Raw genomic sequence first — 19,647 nt, 5'->3', positions numbered from 1 at the left:
GTATGGTTTAACAAAATATTTAAAAAGTGAAAGCTCTTTGTACTCATTGCCAAAGCATTGTTTTCATTATTATTTCATGATACGTAATATTCTTAATGAATTTGTTAACTTTATTCTCAATTCACTAAAGTGAATTATTCGTGTTTTTTTGGTTTTGGTTTTTTTTAACTTTTCAAATTGCAGTAATTTCCAACTTACAGAAAAGTTGCAAAATAATACAAAACCAACACTGAGAACTCCAATATACCCCTTACACAGAAACCCAGATTCACTAACTTTTAACATTTTGCCACATTTGTTATATTATCCTATCCATCTATTCACCCATCTATTTATCTATTTTCTAAACATCTGAGAGTAGTTTGTGTACATTACTGTTCTTGAATACTTAATGCACCCATGTATATTTCCTTAAAGCAATGATATTCACTTATGTAACCTCATTAAGTACCAAGTTATCAAGTTAAAGAAATTTAGCATTGACATAAAGCATATGGTCTGTAGTCAAACTTTTTAAATTATTCCAATAATTTCCTTTTGGACATTTTCTCCATTATTAGATCAAGTCCAGGATCATGAATTGCATGTAATTGTTGCTGCCTCTTTGGTCTCTCTTTTTTTAATTATGGAAACATATATACAATATAAAATTTTCCATCTCAACCATTCTCAAGCATACAATTAAGTGGGATTAATTACTTTCACAATTTATACTTCCCCCACCACCATCCATTACCAAAATTTTTCCATTAACTCAAACAGAAACCCTGTATCCATTGTGTGTTAACTTCCCATTCCCCCCTCCTCACTCACCCCTGGAAATCCCTACTCTTATTTTCTGTCTCTGTGAATTTGCATAGCTAGTTATTTCATATAAGTGAAATCACACAATCTGTTCTTCTCTGTCTGATATAGATTTATTCAACATGATATCTTCAGGGCTCATCCATGTCCTCACATATATCAGAACTTCATTCCTTTTGATGGTTGAATAATATTCTCTTATGTGTATATACTGCAATTTGATTGTCCATTCAACTGCTGATGGATATTTGGACACCTGTTTGGCTATTGTGAATAACAACACTGTGAGCAATAGAGTGCAACTATGTTTGAGTTCCTGTTTTATACCTAGAAGTGGGATTGGTGGGTTATATTATAGTTCTATGTTTAACTTTTTGAGGAAACAGCAAAATGTTTTTCGCAGCTGCACCATTTTACATTCCACCAACAGTTTTCTAGGATTGTTTTTGAAATAAGACATTACTAATCCAATTGACCCATGGAGTGATACTTAAGTTTTTCTCTCCTTTCAGAAAAGAGAGGAAGTACCCATGATCTGCCATTCACTCTGTACTGAAACTTGGCCTCATGAAATTTTTCTTAGAAGCTTTAGGAAGCTTGTCCTGCCCTGATTCTATGATGGCATTTCTGTAGACTTGTAAATTATGTTTGGTGACACCATTTATGTGGCTTCTCCTAACCACCAGAATAGCTTGTTTTGTTGTGGATCAAGTTAATCATATGATATAATAAAAATAATTACAAAAAGTCTTGTCAGTTTTGGGTCTATAACCCGAAGGAATAGTCACTGCTTTCCAATGTCATCCTATGTACACGTAAGCTAGGATAGCAGAATATATATTTCCTTAGAAAACACCAATTTACATCCCTGGCCAATAGAATGAAGTTATAAATTAGTTCAATGGATCTGGATACCTGGCCTATCTCAAATATTTATGTGGTTTTGCAAGATGATGCTACTCCTATGGATGTTTCTCAACTTCATTGTTTATTAAATTCATGTTTATTTCTAATTAAAATGTGCTTAAGTAATTTACTAAAGAATTTGTTTGGAGGATGCCACAGAGGAAGCAATATTCCATGTATATTCTTGGTAGAAGACTAGTCCACCTCTATCTGAAAGTTTGTCGGAAAAAAATGCTACTGGGCAATTGTCCTATTGAAGCGTCACTACTTTAGAGCCAACCTAGCAAAAGAAATTGATGGTGTTGATTTACCTCTAATATCTTAGTAATAGACTAAACCAGAGGAAATAAATATGGGAATAGAGGGTGAGAAGATATGGTGAGCAGGCTGCCCCCCGACTCTTTCAGCTCTAGCCATTGGAGTACTCATGTCTCTTTTAAGACTTCTAGATAAACCTTATCTAGATATTAGAAACCCTCAGTCACCCTCGAGAATACTCTCTGGACCTAACAGCAGGGATTAGGGGACATTTGGGAAAATAAAGTTAAGTCTGGAGATGGCCCGAAACTTTCATGATGAACTGCAATACCACCAAGTCATGCTCCAGAGCCGAGCAATGTTCATCAAACGTCTATGTGCACTACAAAACACCTGAAGATCTCGTTAAAATGCTGCTTTGCTTCTGATTCACTCCCAAGTGTCAGTCCTAAGACTCAACATCTCTAAAAAAAACTCCCAGATGATACCCATGCTACAGGTTCACAGACTACATTTTAAGTAGAAGGCTATAGAGGAACAAATTCCCCCAGAGAACCTTTGACCTGAGATGGTGCATCCAGGCTTGACCTATTTTAACCCTTATACTTGGGAAATTCCAAAGAACTCTGAAGCTGCTCCAAAATTTAAAGTCTAAATGCCAGTTCACTTTCAGAAAAGTTCTGAAAAATGCAATCTATAGGCTATACTGGTTACACATTTAAGTTAAAATATAGCATATTGAACATATTTTGGGGAAGTCCAGCATGGGGGCTTTTGTGTGTCTGGGGGATCGAAGAATGGGGACTGCAGGGAAGAAAAGGTTGAGAAAAAGACATAAAAGACGTAAATGATGGAGAAACTCTTGTAGCACCTACCAAATATAAATAAATCATGATTGTCCTAGCATGTTAATGCCCTTTTCTCATTAGAGTGTGGGGCCGGTCCAGACCTAATGACATTGTCCGAAGAGAGAATCATAGGAGGCACTAAGGCTGAGGAAGGAGACTGGCCATGGCAAGTCAGTCTGCAACGCAATAATATGCATGTCTGCGGAGGCTCCCTGATCGGTAGCACATGGATCCTGACAGCTGCTCACTGCTTCAGAAGGTGAGGGCACAACTACTTGCCATCTGGGAATAGCTAGCATAGATACTTACCTGAGGATTCCACACACTGTGGCCGGAACTGATTGGATTGAACCAGAACTGATTGGATTGAGCCAGAAATAAATCACTTTTAAAACTGAGATTTTTCCTCCTATTCATGATAGCAAGACTATTTTTTTCTTTCAGTTTACTATTTCAGATTATCACCTGATGAACAGTAGTTTGTATGTTAGAACGTTTCATTTAAATCCTGACTATGAAAGTTTAGGAAATGTATTGACTCTTCATAAGCCTCACGTTTTCCCTAATTAGAGACAATACTGTTATCTATGTCTTAGTGTTATTGGTAGGATTAAATAAGCTAATTTTACACATACATTAAAGGTTAGCAAATTGAATTATTGTGGGAGATTTGTACATTATATCATGTAAGCTGATCAGCAGGCTGATAACTAAACTTTATGCTGTCCCATGCCATTAATATATTCCTTCAAAAATTATTGAGCAAGTGTTCTGTGTTGTAGAGACTGATAATATAAACAGAACACTGCCCTTAACTTCAGGGCACTTAAATTCTAATGTTGGAGGAAAATATACATATACACACACACACCCAAGATGATCAATTATAGTAAGTACCATAAATAAGATTAATATAAACAACTTACAGAAAAATTTTAATCGAGGTGACCAAAGGCTGTTACTAACACTAGGGTAGTATGCCAATGAAGAGTAGGTTGCATAATCTTATCTTATTGGTATAAAGAAATGTCATATTGTTCATGAAAAAAAGGACTTCCTTAGACTTCAGCATGACTAAAACCTGTTACGTTCAGAACTCTCTTATTATTTGAGGTGTCTTAGATCCCAACAATTGTTTCATGAAAATCTCACCCAGGAAGGTGATCTGACCTCAGTGTGTGCCTCATAACATCCATCTCTCTCAGACTCCTTCAATAACTCATCCCCTCCAGAAAATGCAGCAAAGTATAGAGACAAATACAAAAGATGCTTGGGATACAAATGGCTTACTTCTCCCTTCTAGATACTGTGAATATTATAGCAGCTGCTTGGGTTTGCTTTGGTAGCTACCATGATTGATCCACTCGAGTTGACAAATCATACATATATCAGCACCCTCCCTATGAACTCCCAGCTTCACTTCATTGAGCCATCAATGAAGGGTTTGTTTGGGGTATGGCCAGCCATACATCAAGGATATAGAAGTGATAAGGCCCTTATGGGAGGATTGTTGATGACAGCTGTTCTGTGAAGCATTCCCTTATGCTCTCTTTCCTCCTTGCCCTGTGCCACAGAAATTTGCTTATCTATCTTTTACTGTTGTCCCTGTAATTTATTACAGTGTATTTGTCTCTGTTAGTCTCCTCCACTAGTATGTGGAGCTCTACATTAATTACTTATATTTTATTCCCAGAGATTAATACTATTGCTTATACAAGTTTAGACACTTAGTAATGGCTTATTAAAGTATAGTTAATGAAAATAAGAGCTAACTTCATGGAGCACTTACTTTGTGCCAAGTATCGTGCTTGACTTACTTTTCTTGCCTTGATTAATACTTTCAATTGTGTGAGAGAATGAGTATTATCAATGGCAGCTTATACATAAATAAACTGAAAGATTAAGTAACTTACCCTAAATAACACTGTTAATATGTGGTATAGCCAAGATTTAAACACAGAGCTATCAGTTTCCAAAACCATTCACTTATCCATTTGCTGAAAAGAATTAGAGAATGCAGGGAAAGTAGAAAGGGATGGAGGAAGTGAAAGGGGGAAGGAGAGAGAGAAGAACAGGAAAAAAGGTCTCATTAGAATCTTCACAATATTACATTAATGCGGGAACAATAGTTGGTAAATTCCATGAGCAATAGAAACTCAAAGTTAAAATTCATGAATTTGCTTGTTTTTTAAAATATTTTATTTTAAATATGGTTTACTCTTACACAAGCCAGTGTATCCTTTCTTCTTCTTCTTTTTTTTTTTTTTTTTTTTTTGATATTTCCCTAGTCAACCAATGATGTATCATTGAACCCAGAGTAAGGAAGGTCATCCTGACTTCATTAAGGTTTGCGATCAAGGAGCTGCTTTCTCCTATGCTACATGACCTCTCCTATCTGCTTTTCTCTGCACAACTACTTATTCTCTCTCTCTCTCTCTCTCTCTCTCTCTCTCTCTCTCTCCCTCAGTCTCTCTCTCTCTCCATCCTCATCAATTCATATGGTTTAACACAAAATAAAAGTCAAAGCTTGTCACTTTGCCTTGGAAAAAAGTTTCCACAATCTCACCTGACACCCATCCAACCAGATAGCCCTTCTGGCTATGAAGACCATCCTGTGATGGAAATTTGAAGGAATGTGGTATGTAGGCAACAAAAGGAAGGCAAAACAGGCTTTGGGATGCAATCAAGAATCAGCCACTATTTCATTCATGCTTCCTTCTATATAAAAATCGCTGCCTTAGGCAGAAAGAGGAATATAATTATTAGTGGATTAGAAAGATAAGATTGATGATTTTGGCTGGCACATTCATCATGTATATAATAAGTGTCCAACATGTGATGTGAACAGTAAGCATTTATACCATTTTAGGGACAAACAACTTCATTTAGCTGAATTTATAGAGAAAAACCTTAAGGATGTCTTACAAAGAAAGGCCATAGGAGGTGGTTGATCATGAAGAATGATTATTAGCTCAGCAAGTGGCTAGGAAGGAGTGGAATGTCCAGGAATCTGGAGCAGTGTCAGTGAAGGCAAGGAAAGAAAGGAAGATTTCTTCCAAGAAGTCATTGGGGATTTGGGCAGAGAAAAGTGTCAGGCAAAAATGGAAATATAATGGCTAATGATATTGAGCATCTTTTCATGTGCTTTTTGGCCAATTATAAATATTCTTTGGGGAAATGTCTATTCAAATCTTTTGTCCATTTTTAAAATTGGGTTATTTATCATTTTCTTATTGAGTAGTAGGATTTTTTTATATATTCTAGATATTAAACCCTTATCAGATATGTGATTTCCAAGTAATTTCTCCCGTCAAATAGGTTGTCTTTTTACTTTTATGATAAAGTCCTTTGAGGCACAAAAGTTTTAAATTTTGATGCTGTCCCATTAACCTATTCTTTATTTTATATTTGTGCTTTGGGTGTAAAGTCTAAGAAACCATTGCTTAACATCAAGCCCTGAAGACTCTCCCCTATGTTTTCATCTACGAGTTTAGAAGTCCTGGCTCTTATATTTAGGTCTTTGATTGGTTTTGAGTTGATTTTTGTATATGGTATGAGGTAGGGGTCCACTATCATTCTTTTGCAGATGGACAGCCAATTTTCCCAGCACCGTTTGTTAAAAAGTCTATTCTTTTCCTGTTGAGTGTACTTGACACCCTTGTCAAAAATCAGTTGATAAGAGTGTGAGGATAGTTTAGTGGTAGAATTCTCCCATGCGGGAGACTAGGGTTCGATTCTGGCCCATGCACCTCCCAAACAAACAAATGAAGAACCAACAAAAACAAGCAAACAAAAATCAACAAATGGTGCTGAAATAATAGGATACTTACATGGAAAAAGAATGAAATGTAACCCCACCATACAGCATTAAAAAAAAAAATTGGTTGACTTTAAATGTGTTGGTTAATTTCTGAACTGTCAATTCAAGTCCATCCATCTATATCTGCCCTGGTGCCAGTACCATACTCTTTTGATTTTTGTGGCTTTGTAATAGGTTTTAAGATTGGGAAGTGTGAGTTCTCTGACTTTGTTCCTCTATTTCAAGATGGCTTTTGCTATTCAGGGCCCCTTACCCTTTCACATAAATTGAATGAATAGCTTTAACATTTCTGTAAAGAATGCTGTTGGACTATTAATGGGGATTTCATTGAATCTGTAAATCATTTTGGGCGGACTTGACATATTAACAATACTTATTTTTCCAATCCATGAAAATGGAATGTCCTCACATTTCTTTAGGCCTTGATTTATTTCTGCTTTTTTTTTCTTTTTAATTTTCTGTTTACAAGTCATTTACATCCTTGGTTAAATTATTCTTGGACTATGCCTGCACAGGCACTGGTTGTGGCCTCATCCCCTCGCTAACCTACAGGTGAGTGCCTACCAGGCATGGGTCGGGACATCTGCAACGATAGGTTAAAAAGCTGTTCATGAGGAAGAAAGTTCTTAAGCAACAGAATGGATTTAGAAACCCATGAAAAGAGGCTACCAATCATAACATCTTCAAAACAAGACATATCACTTCTTACTACAAGTGTTTGTGAAATAAAGCATTACTTGTGTGGCTGCTGTGCAACTTTCAACAATATAGCAATCACTTTTCCCATCCAGAAGGTCCTTGTGCTGGTTTGAAAGGATGTGTGTCCCCTAGAAAAGCCATGTTTTAATCCTAATCCCATTTTGTAAAGACAGACGTTTCTTCTAATCCTTATTCAGCATTGTATGTTTGAAACTGTAATTAGATCATCTCCCTGGAGATGTGATGTGATCGAGAGTGGTTGTTAAACTGGATTAGGTGATGACATGTCTCCACCCATTCAGGTGGGTCTTGATTCATTTCTGAAGTCCTATAAAAGAGGAAACATTTTGGAGAATAGGAGATTCAGAGAGAGCAGAGAAGAACACCACAGCCATGAGAAGCAGAGAACCCATAAGCCAGTGACCTTTGGAGATGAAGAAGGAAAATGCCCCCCGGGGAGCTTCATGAAATAGGAAGCAAGGAGAGAAAGTAGCAGATGATGCCTTGCTCACCATGTGCCCTTCTAGCCGAGAGAAGAGAAACCGTGACTGTGTTTGCCATGTGCCTTTCCGGATGAGAGAGAAACCCTGAATATCATCAGCTTTCTTGAACCAAGGTATCTTTCCCTGGATGCCTTTGATTGGACATGTCTATAGACTTGTTTTAATTGGACATTTTCTCTGCCTTTGAACTACATACTAGCAACTTATTAAATCCCCCTTTTTAAAAGCCATTCTGATTCTGGTATACTGCATTTTGGCAGCTAGCAAACTAGAACAGTCCTCTTTTGGCAACAGCTACATGGAGTCAAAATCCAAGACGCAACACTTCAGTTGAGGAGGGTCGAATTCCAAAACTTGTATTGTGGAATCCTTCTCCCATTAATGCAGAAGACAAGTACACTGGCCCTTATGTTTGGTCTGTATGAAGATTTTACTTGCCTTCTCTGTAAGCATGTCAACACCCCAGAGTGTGTAGCTTCAGTCTAATGATCTGATTAATAGTTGTCTATCTGATGTTCGTTGACAAGAAACCTACTAGTCAAGATGATTCTTTTTTCCCAAAACACACTTATCCTTCTGTACTGAAATAAAAGTGGCCATGAGCATCCAGAGAAAAGACTTTCAGAGCCCTGTGACTTCTTAGGCTTACTTTTGCTACTCCATTTCCTGCTCTTCCGAGGAGTTACAAAGGAGAGTCTTCATTAAAGCTGAGCACATACACACTACAACATGAAAAACAACTTTTAAGTATAGGTTTTTCATGCTAAGTAGCTTGTATTATTTTGAAAATAGGCACTTTTTTTCTTAATTTCATTGAAACACACAATTTCTCATTCTAGCCTTTTTTATCTGTACAACTCAGTGATATTGTATTCACAGTGTTGTGCTATGATCATCATCATCCATTACCAAAGCGGTTCCTTTTTCTTTACACTTCATGCAGATTATAGAAATCTAAGTTCTAAAGCACTTTGGTGAAATAAAAGAGAATTCTTCTGGAGAATGCCTTGGCGTCTACTGTTGCAAATAAATGGCATCTTTAAATTAATATGCTTATTGTTTTTTTAATGCCTATACCACTTTATATTTCATTTTTACTTTTTACATCTTTGAATATCTTACTGCAAATACATTATGAGGAATGGTTTTGTGTATCCTGTAGATTCCTTCAATTTGACAAAAAACTGAACAGAATTTATGACAGCTAAATGCTTTGTCTGAGCTTAAAATCTAATGTGTTATAAATAAGTAAGCTATTCTAGCAATTGCTTTTACCTTCACTATAAACTAGCATAATAATTCTGAAAAGGCAAACTTGATTGAATAACTTCATCTGAAAAGTTTTAAAAGTGGCCTTTATGTTACGTATATGGCACAGACAGTTCATGAACACAGGACACTTTGGGTTTTACTTCCTATATTTCATGTCTGATGCTACCAGAAATATGTACGGATTCTGTATTTAACACAACTGGAGGTGGTATGAGCCCTCAGGACTGCACCAAAGACTAAACACAACCCTCATGTGGTGACAAGTTAGTGAGTCTTATTTGTCTTATTTATGGTGGAACAAAGTTAGTGTTTTTGTCTCAATAGTCAATATTCAGCTTATAGGTTGGTTATGTAATCACATGCCATATACTATTTAGTTTGTTCTTCTTTATTTAGTCCTCCAGTTTTCAGTTAAGACTCTGATTTGAGATCTTTCTTCTTTTATAATGTAAGCATTTAGAGCTCCAAATTTCCTTCTCAGCACTATTTTTGCTTCATCACATAAGTTTTGTATGTGATTTTTTCAGTTGTATTTGCCTCAAGGTATTTCCTAATTAAGCTTGTGATTTCTTCTTTGACTCATTTATTCTATAAGAGTACATATTTGTGAATTTTCCATTTCCCTTGCTGTTATTAATTTCTAGCTCCATTCCATTGTGATCAGAGAAGATAAATGATATGATTTCAATATTTTTTAATTTATTGAGGCTTGCTCAGTAACCCAATTTATGGTCTATCCCGGAGAATTATCCATGTGCACTAGAGAAGTGTGTATTCTGTTGCTTTTGGATGAAGTTCAATATATGTCTGGATCTAGCTGATATCATGTTCTATCTAAGAGTAGATGTTCTATCTAGGTATCCTATCCATTTTTGAAAGTGGTGTATTGAAATCTCCTCTTATATTTGTATGAAACTGTCTTTTTCAACCTTCTAATCTGTCATATTTGCTTCATATATTTTGAGACTGCTATAAATATATATATATATTTATTTAAAGCTCTCTTTTGATTGCTACTTGCATGATCTATTTTTTCTATCTCTTCACTTTAAACCTATTTATGTTTTAAGAATGAGTCTCTTTTAATAGCTTATGGTTGGGTCATACTTTTCATCTACTCAGTCAATCTCTACCTTTTTACTGGAGAAGTAAATCTATTTACTTTTAAGTAACTACTCATAATGTGATACTCTATTCTTCCATTTTGCTCTATAATCTTTCTAAGTCTTATACCTTTTGTGACCCTCAATTCTTCTGTTAATGCCTACTTCATATTTATCTGTTTGTTTTTTTGTATTGTACCATTTTGACTGCCTTCTCACTTCCTTTCACATATATTTTCATATGTTTTCTTTGTGATTACTATGGGATTAAATTTTAACATCCTGAAATCTGTAGCAATCATATTTTATTTGCTCTCAATTTGACCTCAATAGTTTACATATATATACTGTTCCTATACTGCTATATCCCTCACTTTTTTGTATTGTTACAAATTAAATCTTTGTACATTGTACATAAAAAGCCCTAGATTTATCATTTAATTCATTTACATCTCATACCCTGTAAGGAGTAAGAAATGTAGTGAAATACTAAAAAATACCTTTGCCAGAGGTGTCCTTTCCTTTCAATCTGAATAACTCCCTTTAGTAGTTCCTGTAGGGCAGGCCTAGTGGTTAAAAACCTCCTCCAGCTTTCATTTATCTGGGGTTGTCTTACTCTTCCCCTAATTTGTGGAAGACACTCTCATCAGATATAAGATTCTTGGTTGACAATTATTTTCTTACAGCACTTAAATATTTCATGCTACTGCCTTTTTGCCTCCATGGTTTCTGATGAGAAATCAGAACTTAATCTTATTGAGATACCCTTGTACATAACTCATTGCTCTTCTATTGTAGCTGTCAGTACTCTCTCCTTGTCTCCAATATTGGGAAATTTGCTTACTATATGCTGGTTATGGTTCTTTTTGAGTTTATCCTGTTTGGGGTTTGTTGGACATCTGGGACTTTTCACATTCATGTTTTTCATTAAATTGGGAAAACTTTCTGCCGTTATTTCTTTGAATAATCCTTCTTTCCCTTTCTCTTTTTCTTCTCCTTCTTAGACTCCAATAATGAATATATTCATATGCTTGATGGTGTCCCATAATGTCTTAGGCTTGTTTCATTCTTTTTAAATTTTTATTCTTTCTGCCCCTCAATCTAAATCATTTCAATTGTCTGGCCTTCAAGATCACTGATTTTTCCTTCTGCCACTTTTTATTTGCTGTTGAAACCTCCTAGGGGATTTTTTACTGCACTTGTTGTGTTCTTCAGCTTCAGTATTTCTGTTTCATTGCTACAGAGATCCACATATTGTTCATTCCAATTTCCCTGATATCTTTTAGGTCGTTCTTTCTCCTTGTTTTCCTTTATCTTCTTGAGCATATTGAAGATCATATTTTTAAAGTCTCTCTCTTGTAAGGCCCAAGTCTGGTCCTCTTCATTGAAGTTTGCTGTGATTTTGATCTTGTCCCTTTGGATAGGTCATCAGTTCCCATCCTGTTTCTGTATCTGTCATATAATCTTTTGTTGCACATTGTACATTTTAATGTTTAAAGTGTTGACTCTGGGATTTAGTCCCTGAGCAGTCTGTTCCTTATGTTTGTATCCAGCTAGTGATATTACAGAGATTTTCTTGAATGTCAGGAACTAATCAAAACAAACAAACCAAAACATAGACACCTTTTGCTGTCTTTGCAACTTGGCTCTACTTTGGCTTGTGGTCCCCTTCAGAACTTAATCCTCTTATCAAGAAGATCAACCAGAGAAAAGTGGGAAGTGCCCTGTCCTCTGTTTCCTATTGCAGCCTGCTTAGAGCTATGGGAACTGCCTTTTTCCCTGAGCATGTGCCTTAGGAATTAGATGCCGTAGGAAATTCCTGTATATGGTTTGCAGGAGTTCGAGTAAACTCCCCTTGAAATAGAGTTTCACCTATCCTCCCCTTAAAATAGACTTTCACCCCCTCCTGGGTACTCTTTGGAGTGCCTTAATGCCGGTAGTCTTTTGTCCCAGGTTCCTTTAACTTTATTGTTTCTCACATTGCACCAACTGACTGCAAGCAACTTCTCAGCCCTCTGGACAAACCCTGGGAGAGCAAGCTAGAGACAAGTTCCATGGCTCAGTCTTTCAGACTTCCATGCAGATTGGTACTGGCATACATGTAATCCTGCATGGCCATGAGAGCTACTCTGCTTCCTCTGGAACAGGGCCAGAGGCCAATAATCAGAGCACAAGCTGGATCCACCCTGCATGATGGGGTGTTGGGGGGGTGGAGGGGGAAGGTAGCAAATACAAAATCCAAATATCTGAACTCAAATTACCTATCTAAATAGTGTGTTCATATTTTTTTAGCTCCTCTAATCCTCGTCAATGGATTGTCGCCTTTGGTCTTTCCACAATATCTCCTACAATGAGAATAAGAGTAAGGAGAATTGTTGTCCATGGTAATTATGATCCTTCAACTCGTGAAAATGATATTGCACTTATGCAACTTGAGAGAAGAGTCAGCTTTACCAGAAATATCCACACAGTGTGTCTCCCAGTGGCTACCCAAAATATTCTACCTGGTTCTACTGCGTATGTGACAGGATGGGGATCACAAGAATATGGCGGTAAGTGTCTCAGGAGAAACATATAAACAAAGTCTATGTTATTTGCTAGTAAAGAAATTTTTTAATGCGGGAAAATCCAGAGGACAGATTCTGTGGACAGAACCATCCTATATTCTGATCAACCTAAGTTCTAGTTCCCCTAGAGTTCCCATAGAAAAGCAAAGCTATGATTCCAGAAGGCATGGAGAGTTCTCAAACATAGTCAATGGAAACACGGGACAAAGTAATTAAGGTACGGAAGTTCTTTAATGATCCAGAGATTCTCTAGGACTCAAATTACTCCCCTATTAAAAAAATATTTGAATAGATATTCTTTAAAAGTTTTTACAGAATTAAAGCATTCTAAATGAAATACATCCTAGAAAAACCATGTGTACATAAGCATTGGTCATGCTTGTTTATTGAATGGATGAACTGAGGGGGAAAAAAAGGAGGGCAATAAAAAGAGAACTAAGGAGCTAAATAAGAGCATCAACCAAAGAGTGCTACCAATAATTTACACTGGTTTAAATCCATGTTGTATATTGTCTCTTTAAGGAATAATACAAAAGCTTAACTGCTCTAAAAAATATTTCTATGTCCTCATTGCTAAAAGTCAGTTGGTATAACACATAGAATTTGTGCCAATCATAGAACACAATAACAGTGCCATTTTAAGGTAATACTAATATAAAATGGATTAGTATTTTAACCCTGACACAAAATTGTTTTCTTTTTTACTGGATTAGAGGATATGCCATACGTAATTTTCCAATCTACAGTTGATCAGTGTATAATTCAAACGCAACTGGTTAATTTTAAGACAGCAAATGTATTTATTTTATCTAAAAGCCTAAGTAGCCCTATATCACAGAGCTAGAACAAAAAGAGAAAACCAATCTCTGTAAATTATTTGTCTTTACTATGGGAATCTTTCTTGGGAAGAAACTCTTAAGTGCATTTTCAGTAGCCTTCTTTACTGAATAGGAAGTCATATTTGTAGGACATCCATTCCTCCTCATATTCACCTTAGGCTCATTAGTTTATATATCATGATGCCCATTTTCTTTCTGCTTCTACATTTAACAGGCAACACAGTTACAGAGCTAGAGCAAGTGCGGGTTAGAATACTAAGTAACAATGTATGTAATGCACCAACCAGTTATAATGGTGCCATCTTGCCTGGGATGCTGTGTGCTGGATTACCTAGTGGTGGAGCAGATGCTTGCCAGGTAAGGTCAACACAATGCTATTAATGTCATCATCTAAGAAGTCTGTAAGCAATTTTAGCTGTGGTAGACATAAAGCTAACACGGTTACAATACATAATTCTGATACTCTAAAAATTTATAATACAAATATTGGAGATAAACTTCCTTTATGAAACTGAGCTATAATAAAGCATTAATTCTGAGAAAACAAATTACAGAGTGATTAAGCATCCAATCAAGCTCAAAAATCAGACACACCTGGGTTTGAATTCTTTAGTATCTATAACCAATTTTCTTTATCTATAAAATATGGGTAGTAATAATAGTATCTAACTTTTTAGGTACTATTAAAGATTAAATATTTCTGGCACATAGTCCACAACGAAGAAATATCAGCTCTTTTTATTGTTGCAGTTGTTTACTCAAGACCATGATCACTGGTATTAATAATTTTAATCTCATGCTTTTAACCGTTATGTAGTTTCAAATTTTAAAAAATCAAATGTTTGAATCATAGACAATAATTAACTTTTAAAATATAAACTATAACTGAATATCAGCATGTAGAAAATTTATGCAGAAAATCTGGTAATTTGAGTCACAACAGCTTCCATAATCGTGAAAAAGAAAATTGGAAAAAAAATGAATAAATAACTATTTAGATCTAGCCTGTAATTTTTCAAGCAAATATACAAAAGCAAACAATGAATATGAAAGTTCTTCTTCAAAGTAATTAAAATAAAAGTTTTAACATTAAAAATTTAAATTAAATTATCTAAACTTAATTCATGGGGTTCTGTTTTTCAATAGGTTTAATTCACATGTCTGAAATCCAACCCTATATATTAACAGAAACAACTACTTAATGGCAGAAATAAGTATTCTTTTCACATGAAATTAAGTGAAATCAACCCAATTTCTTGGGGAATATATTGTTGTTTTCCTGGTACAATGCATGAAAAAACATAAGATTTATTCTTTATATCAAATATTACTAAATTCTCTATTCAAATATTACTAAGTTCTCTATTCAGTGGTCACATTTTGGGAAAAGAAGTAATATTTAATGTTTAAACAGTATATGCAAAGAAAGTCCTCAATCCATACAGGAAAAATTACATATCTCTTAGTTTAACCTGTGCTTGTCCACTATTGATAAGACATCATGCGAAGAAATTTCATGCCAAATAATAAGTAGCAGCAGAAGCACAATTACGTGAGAGCCCTGAGAACTGGTTCACTGGAACACACATATGCCATCAAAAGGATTTAGATGCCAGTCAGCTCCATCCAATGTTGGTTTGCCATACAAGTTGATGAGTCATACATTGACTTCTCCCCATCTAGACAAGTAATTAAATGGGTATGGGAAGAACTAGCAACTAAGAGCAGCCAAATGAATAGTAAACTATTCCAGAGGCACACGAAGTAATAATAGCTAACTTTTATGAGTACTCTTCTATGACAGGCCGTGCTTAAAGTGCTTTATATGTTAGCTTATTTAAACTTGTAAAAACACTATTTACAGATTAGGAAGCTGAGGCACAGAAAGCTATTAAAATATTTACTCAAGGCCACATAGCTAGTAAGTGGAGGACCCAGAATTCAAATCCAGGCTATCTAACTCCATATCCCATAATTTTAACCCATCATGTGGCATATAAGACACTACATTTGTCTCCCTCACTAGATTATTACATGAATATATGTTGGTTGGTTGGCTTATTATAATTGGCTGTTAATTATTTCATAGTGAGTGTTTGCTCATTGACATATAAATTTCTTTCGATTTATACACCAAAGAACACATTTTGAGGGTATTCTATATATCACACATCATGCAGGATGTTATATATAGGAAGATACGTGAGACTTCTGGAAACTAGTTCATTCAACAAATATTTTCTCAGAAACTTCTATAAGCTAGAAGTTTATGTGCAGATGTTTTTAGAACAGAATGCTCTCTTCCCTGATGGAGCTTACAATCTTGCGGGGAAGACGGACACTGAATAAAAAGCATTGATGCAAAGAGTGTTGCAAGCATGTGCAGTTGCTATAAAAAGGAGTGCTAACCCAATGGATGTAAGCTCAAACAGGCACACAAATGTGCTTTTATAAAATAATGAAGAAGCAGTAATAGTTGGAAAGTCATGGTGATAAGGAGAAAAGGAGCAGGTCAATAAAACTTAAGAAGTAAAGCCTGGGATGAGTTGGAGTCAACCAGGCAATCAGCTGAGGGACATCTTAGAAGTGTACTTCTCATCTTTTTCTCAGACTTGCTAGAAGAACAAATTGTGTGATTGGAGAATTTAAATAATTACATGACTTGATGCAATATTGTTACAGGTAATGTTGGACTGACTTTACTTACTTTTATAATGGATGTTATTTCTTCCCCTCCTGTCATAGAAATAAATTCCTTAGTGTTTGGCAGTTACATTCACACAAGTAATTAAGCATTCTATTTACTTCAGGGTGACTCTGGTGGCCCACTAGTACAAGAAGACTCCCGGCGGCTTTGGTTCGTTGTGGGGATAGTAAGCTGGGGGTTCCAGTGTGGTCTGCCTGATAGGCCTGGAGTGTACACACGAGTGACAACTTACCGTGACTGGATTAACCAACAAACTGGGATCTAACGCAATAAAAGCAACTCTCTTGCAAAGTCTGAATTCAGGTGTGCTAAAATTCCAAAGCTTTACTTTTCAACTGAAACAGAGAGTGAGGTATCCTATGGCAATAGCCTGTTGCATAAATGTTGTTTGAAAAACACCATTCAGTCTTTCTTTGTTATTACACTGCTTAGGTTTTCTTGAGAAACTGTGCAAATGTTGCACAGTACTGTGACTTGTAATAGGGGAAACATTAAACTGGTTTAAGAATTCGTAATTTTATTATAGTCACAATAAGTGCTAGTAGTGAGAAAAACAGGTGCCTTAATAGTGTATACTAGAAGAAGCTGGATATGCCCCAAAGGTCAGAGGAGTCTTCTTGAGGAGAAACTGGAGGAAGCACAAAACTTACCAAGGAAGAGTGACAGACAGAAAAAACAGTACAAGGCAAGAAAAAACACTATTTATCCAAAACTACTGATTACTCAAGATTTTATAGGTGGTATGAATCTGAAAATTAATTATGGAAAACCATTGTACAGTTTTATAGCAATATTAATTACACATATGACACACTTACATAGAACTATCTGATAAAGATAGAACAGTTTACTCCTCAACTGAAACTTCAATAATTATAAACATTTTGATAAGGAGTTTTATAAAAAATATCCTTCATCTGTAAGGAGAAAATACGTCTCCTCTATGGCAAAGATGAGGAAGGATGCCTTCAGAACATTCTCAGGGACTTACTTACAGTAGGTCTTCTACAAAGACACAATAATAATAAATTTAAGAACTAAGGAATCTATCATTTCTAGAAGGATTTCCAACACCAACTTTCCACCAGTAACAGTAATTTAGAGAATCTGAGTGTCCTCAAAAGCAAAATCCAAATAATGAATTGAAAGTTAATGAGGAAAAAGAAAGGGGAATCGTTGGTTTGTAAAGCAATAAGTTAAATCATGTAATTCCAATAAAATTATTTTGAAGAGAGAAGGAACTTTCTTTTCTCACACAAGCACACACCCCAAAGAGCATTAAGTTAAATAAAATCCATTAAAATATAATGGTACAGCAATTTACATAGCCTGAATCATTAATGTGACTGAGTTTAATGGGATACTAGCATAGCTAAAGATTGTTTATAGATGATCATGTATGTGTCAGGACATCTTCCTTCTAAAAGTTAAGTCACTGGGTATCTGAATAGCTCCATGCATTGTAATGAAAATTTCTTGTATTTCATAATTTAAAATTGTGATGAGATGCACACTGAAGCCATTTTCTTTAAAGGAAAAGAAGTTGTATGTTTAACTCTTGGTGAGATGTGGAAATAAATCTTTGATATGAGTTACTTGAAATAAAGCATGTTTAAAATGTTCTCCCTGCCTAATTATTTATAGTTATAATTTCTAAAGGACAATGCAAAACAATCTGTTTAGTTGGTTCTCATACAAGAGAACTGCCAACTAGTTTCTAAAGGCTTGGTACTTTCTGTTGCCTTATAATCAAGCTCTATAACTGAGGCAAGCGTCTAGCTTGACACTCCCTGGCTGCACCCTAAGAGGACAGAATTAAACAGGTATTTTAGAGTAAGTCTCAAGGGGAATATGAGGGTGTGCATGTTGCATTTGTGTGTTTGTATGTGTGTATTTACAACCTTACATAATCATAAGCATATTTGTGTTTGTTCTTATATAGCAAAAACTATAAAGGAAGTTACCTATTTAGTGGAAAATTGGCCAAATTAAATTATTTATTGAAAACAGTCCATTATTTACCAGAATATACAAAGCACTCATGTTTTTATGAAGAGATATTTGAAACACTTACTTTGAGAGCTTCTTTTTTATGTACTGATGGATTCAATTTTCCTCCATGAAAATAAGTTTGAGTATTTATAAGGGGAGAGGGGTTTTCATAAATCCATTTAGGCCTTAAAAAATCATTCTGGAAACTCTTGCAGAAACTGTCCAGCAGTATAACTCAGAATCAGAAAGGCTTATTAATAGTGGGAAGAATTCTGTTTAGTAAATAGTAAAAATACTCACCAATGAAAAAACATGGAAAAGTTAAAATACAGACTAAATCTTCCTGAATTAAAATAGTGGACGGATCTACTGAAAAGAGTCAATGTATCCAAGACAGCTAACAGCAAACAAGTGGACTATTTTAGCACTACTTAGAGGGTCTTAATTCTAGATAGTATAGATCATTCGTTTGACAAATAGATTGAGCCCTGCTGTGTTCCAGGATCACTCCCAGACCCTAATGAAATTAAGATAAATAGGACATAGTCCTTGCCCTTAAGACATTCAAAAATAGTAGTCTTGACAAACACTAACAGGTGCTACCATATAAAGTTTTGAATGCAATGATAAAGAGTTGGGTATTTATTATAGGATAACAGAATAAAAGAGGTCCTTGATGACTCAGGAAAATGCATTTATTTCATAGTAATATCAGAGCATCAATTTGATATAGGCCATAATAATTACCCTGTAGTTGGAGAAAAGAGCAGTAAGATCTCCTTAGATTATGAAACTAAAATCTATCACAGGCTGTAGCTTAGACAATCCACTTTCTATTTTCTAATTTGATAGATATTAAATGGTTCAAATAGCCCTAAAACAGATTTTCTCTTTATTTATTTTTTACTCTGCCACATAATCCAAACTTCAAAAGCCAGTTCTTTCTATTTATAATTAATTGTTATTGATCTCCAATGAGGATAACAAATCATTTTCTCATGTTTCCAGTGGCCCATTTCTATAAGAATCAGATATCTTTTGAAGGAAGACCTCCTTATCCTGGGAGATTTTGAAGCATAATCTAGATGATCAACTGCAGAAACCTTTTGGAATATTTCTGCATTGGGTGAACTTATTCACATTAGGCCATTCCCAGTGTTCCTTCCCAGTCTAAGATTCTGCTGTGATAAGCAAATAGTTTTGAGGGTCATAGGATCTCTGCCAGAAAGAATTCAGAGAGCTTTTGTTTGTTTGTTTAATCTTATGTATCACAACCACAAGCCAAATAAATCATCTAAGTAAAGAAATCAAACCAATCAGAATTCAAAT

At 35.4% G+C, this 19,647-nt stretch overlaps 1 protein-coding gene across 1 annotated transcript in view; it reads left to right on the top strand.

Annotated features, from left to right (window-relative positions):
• LOC143663301 (transmembrane protease serine 11D-like) overlaps positions 1-17,948 on the top strand; it is a 72,578-nt gene extending 54,630 nt beyond the window's left edge. Inside the window, exons 7-10 of the mRNA XM_077137020.1 lie at positions 2,898-3,075; positions 12,506-12,765; positions 13,834-13,976; positions 16,430-17,948. Coding sequence (XP_076993135.1) covers positions 2,898-3,075; positions 12,506-12,765; positions 13,834-13,976; positions 16,430-16,591 — 743 coding nt within the window. The 3' untranslated portion in view covers positions 16,592-17,948. The remainder of the gene's footprint in view (positions 1-2,897; positions 3,076-12,505; positions 12,766-13,833; positions 13,977-16,429) is intronic.
• The last annotated feature ends 1,699 nt before the right edge of the window (positions 17,949-19,647 follow it).

This window comes from Tamandua tetradactyla, chromosome 19 (genome assembly GCF_023851605.1).
Source record: "Tamandua tetradactyla isolate mTamTet1 chromosome 19, mTamTet1.pri, whole genome shotgun sequence".
NCBI classification, from domain to species: Eukaryota; Metazoa; Chordata; class Mammalia; order Pilosa; family Myrmecophagidae; genus Tamandua; species Tamandua tetradactyla.
Note: the sequence above shows the minus strand (reverse complement) of the source record. Positions and strands in the feature narration are given on the sequence as shown.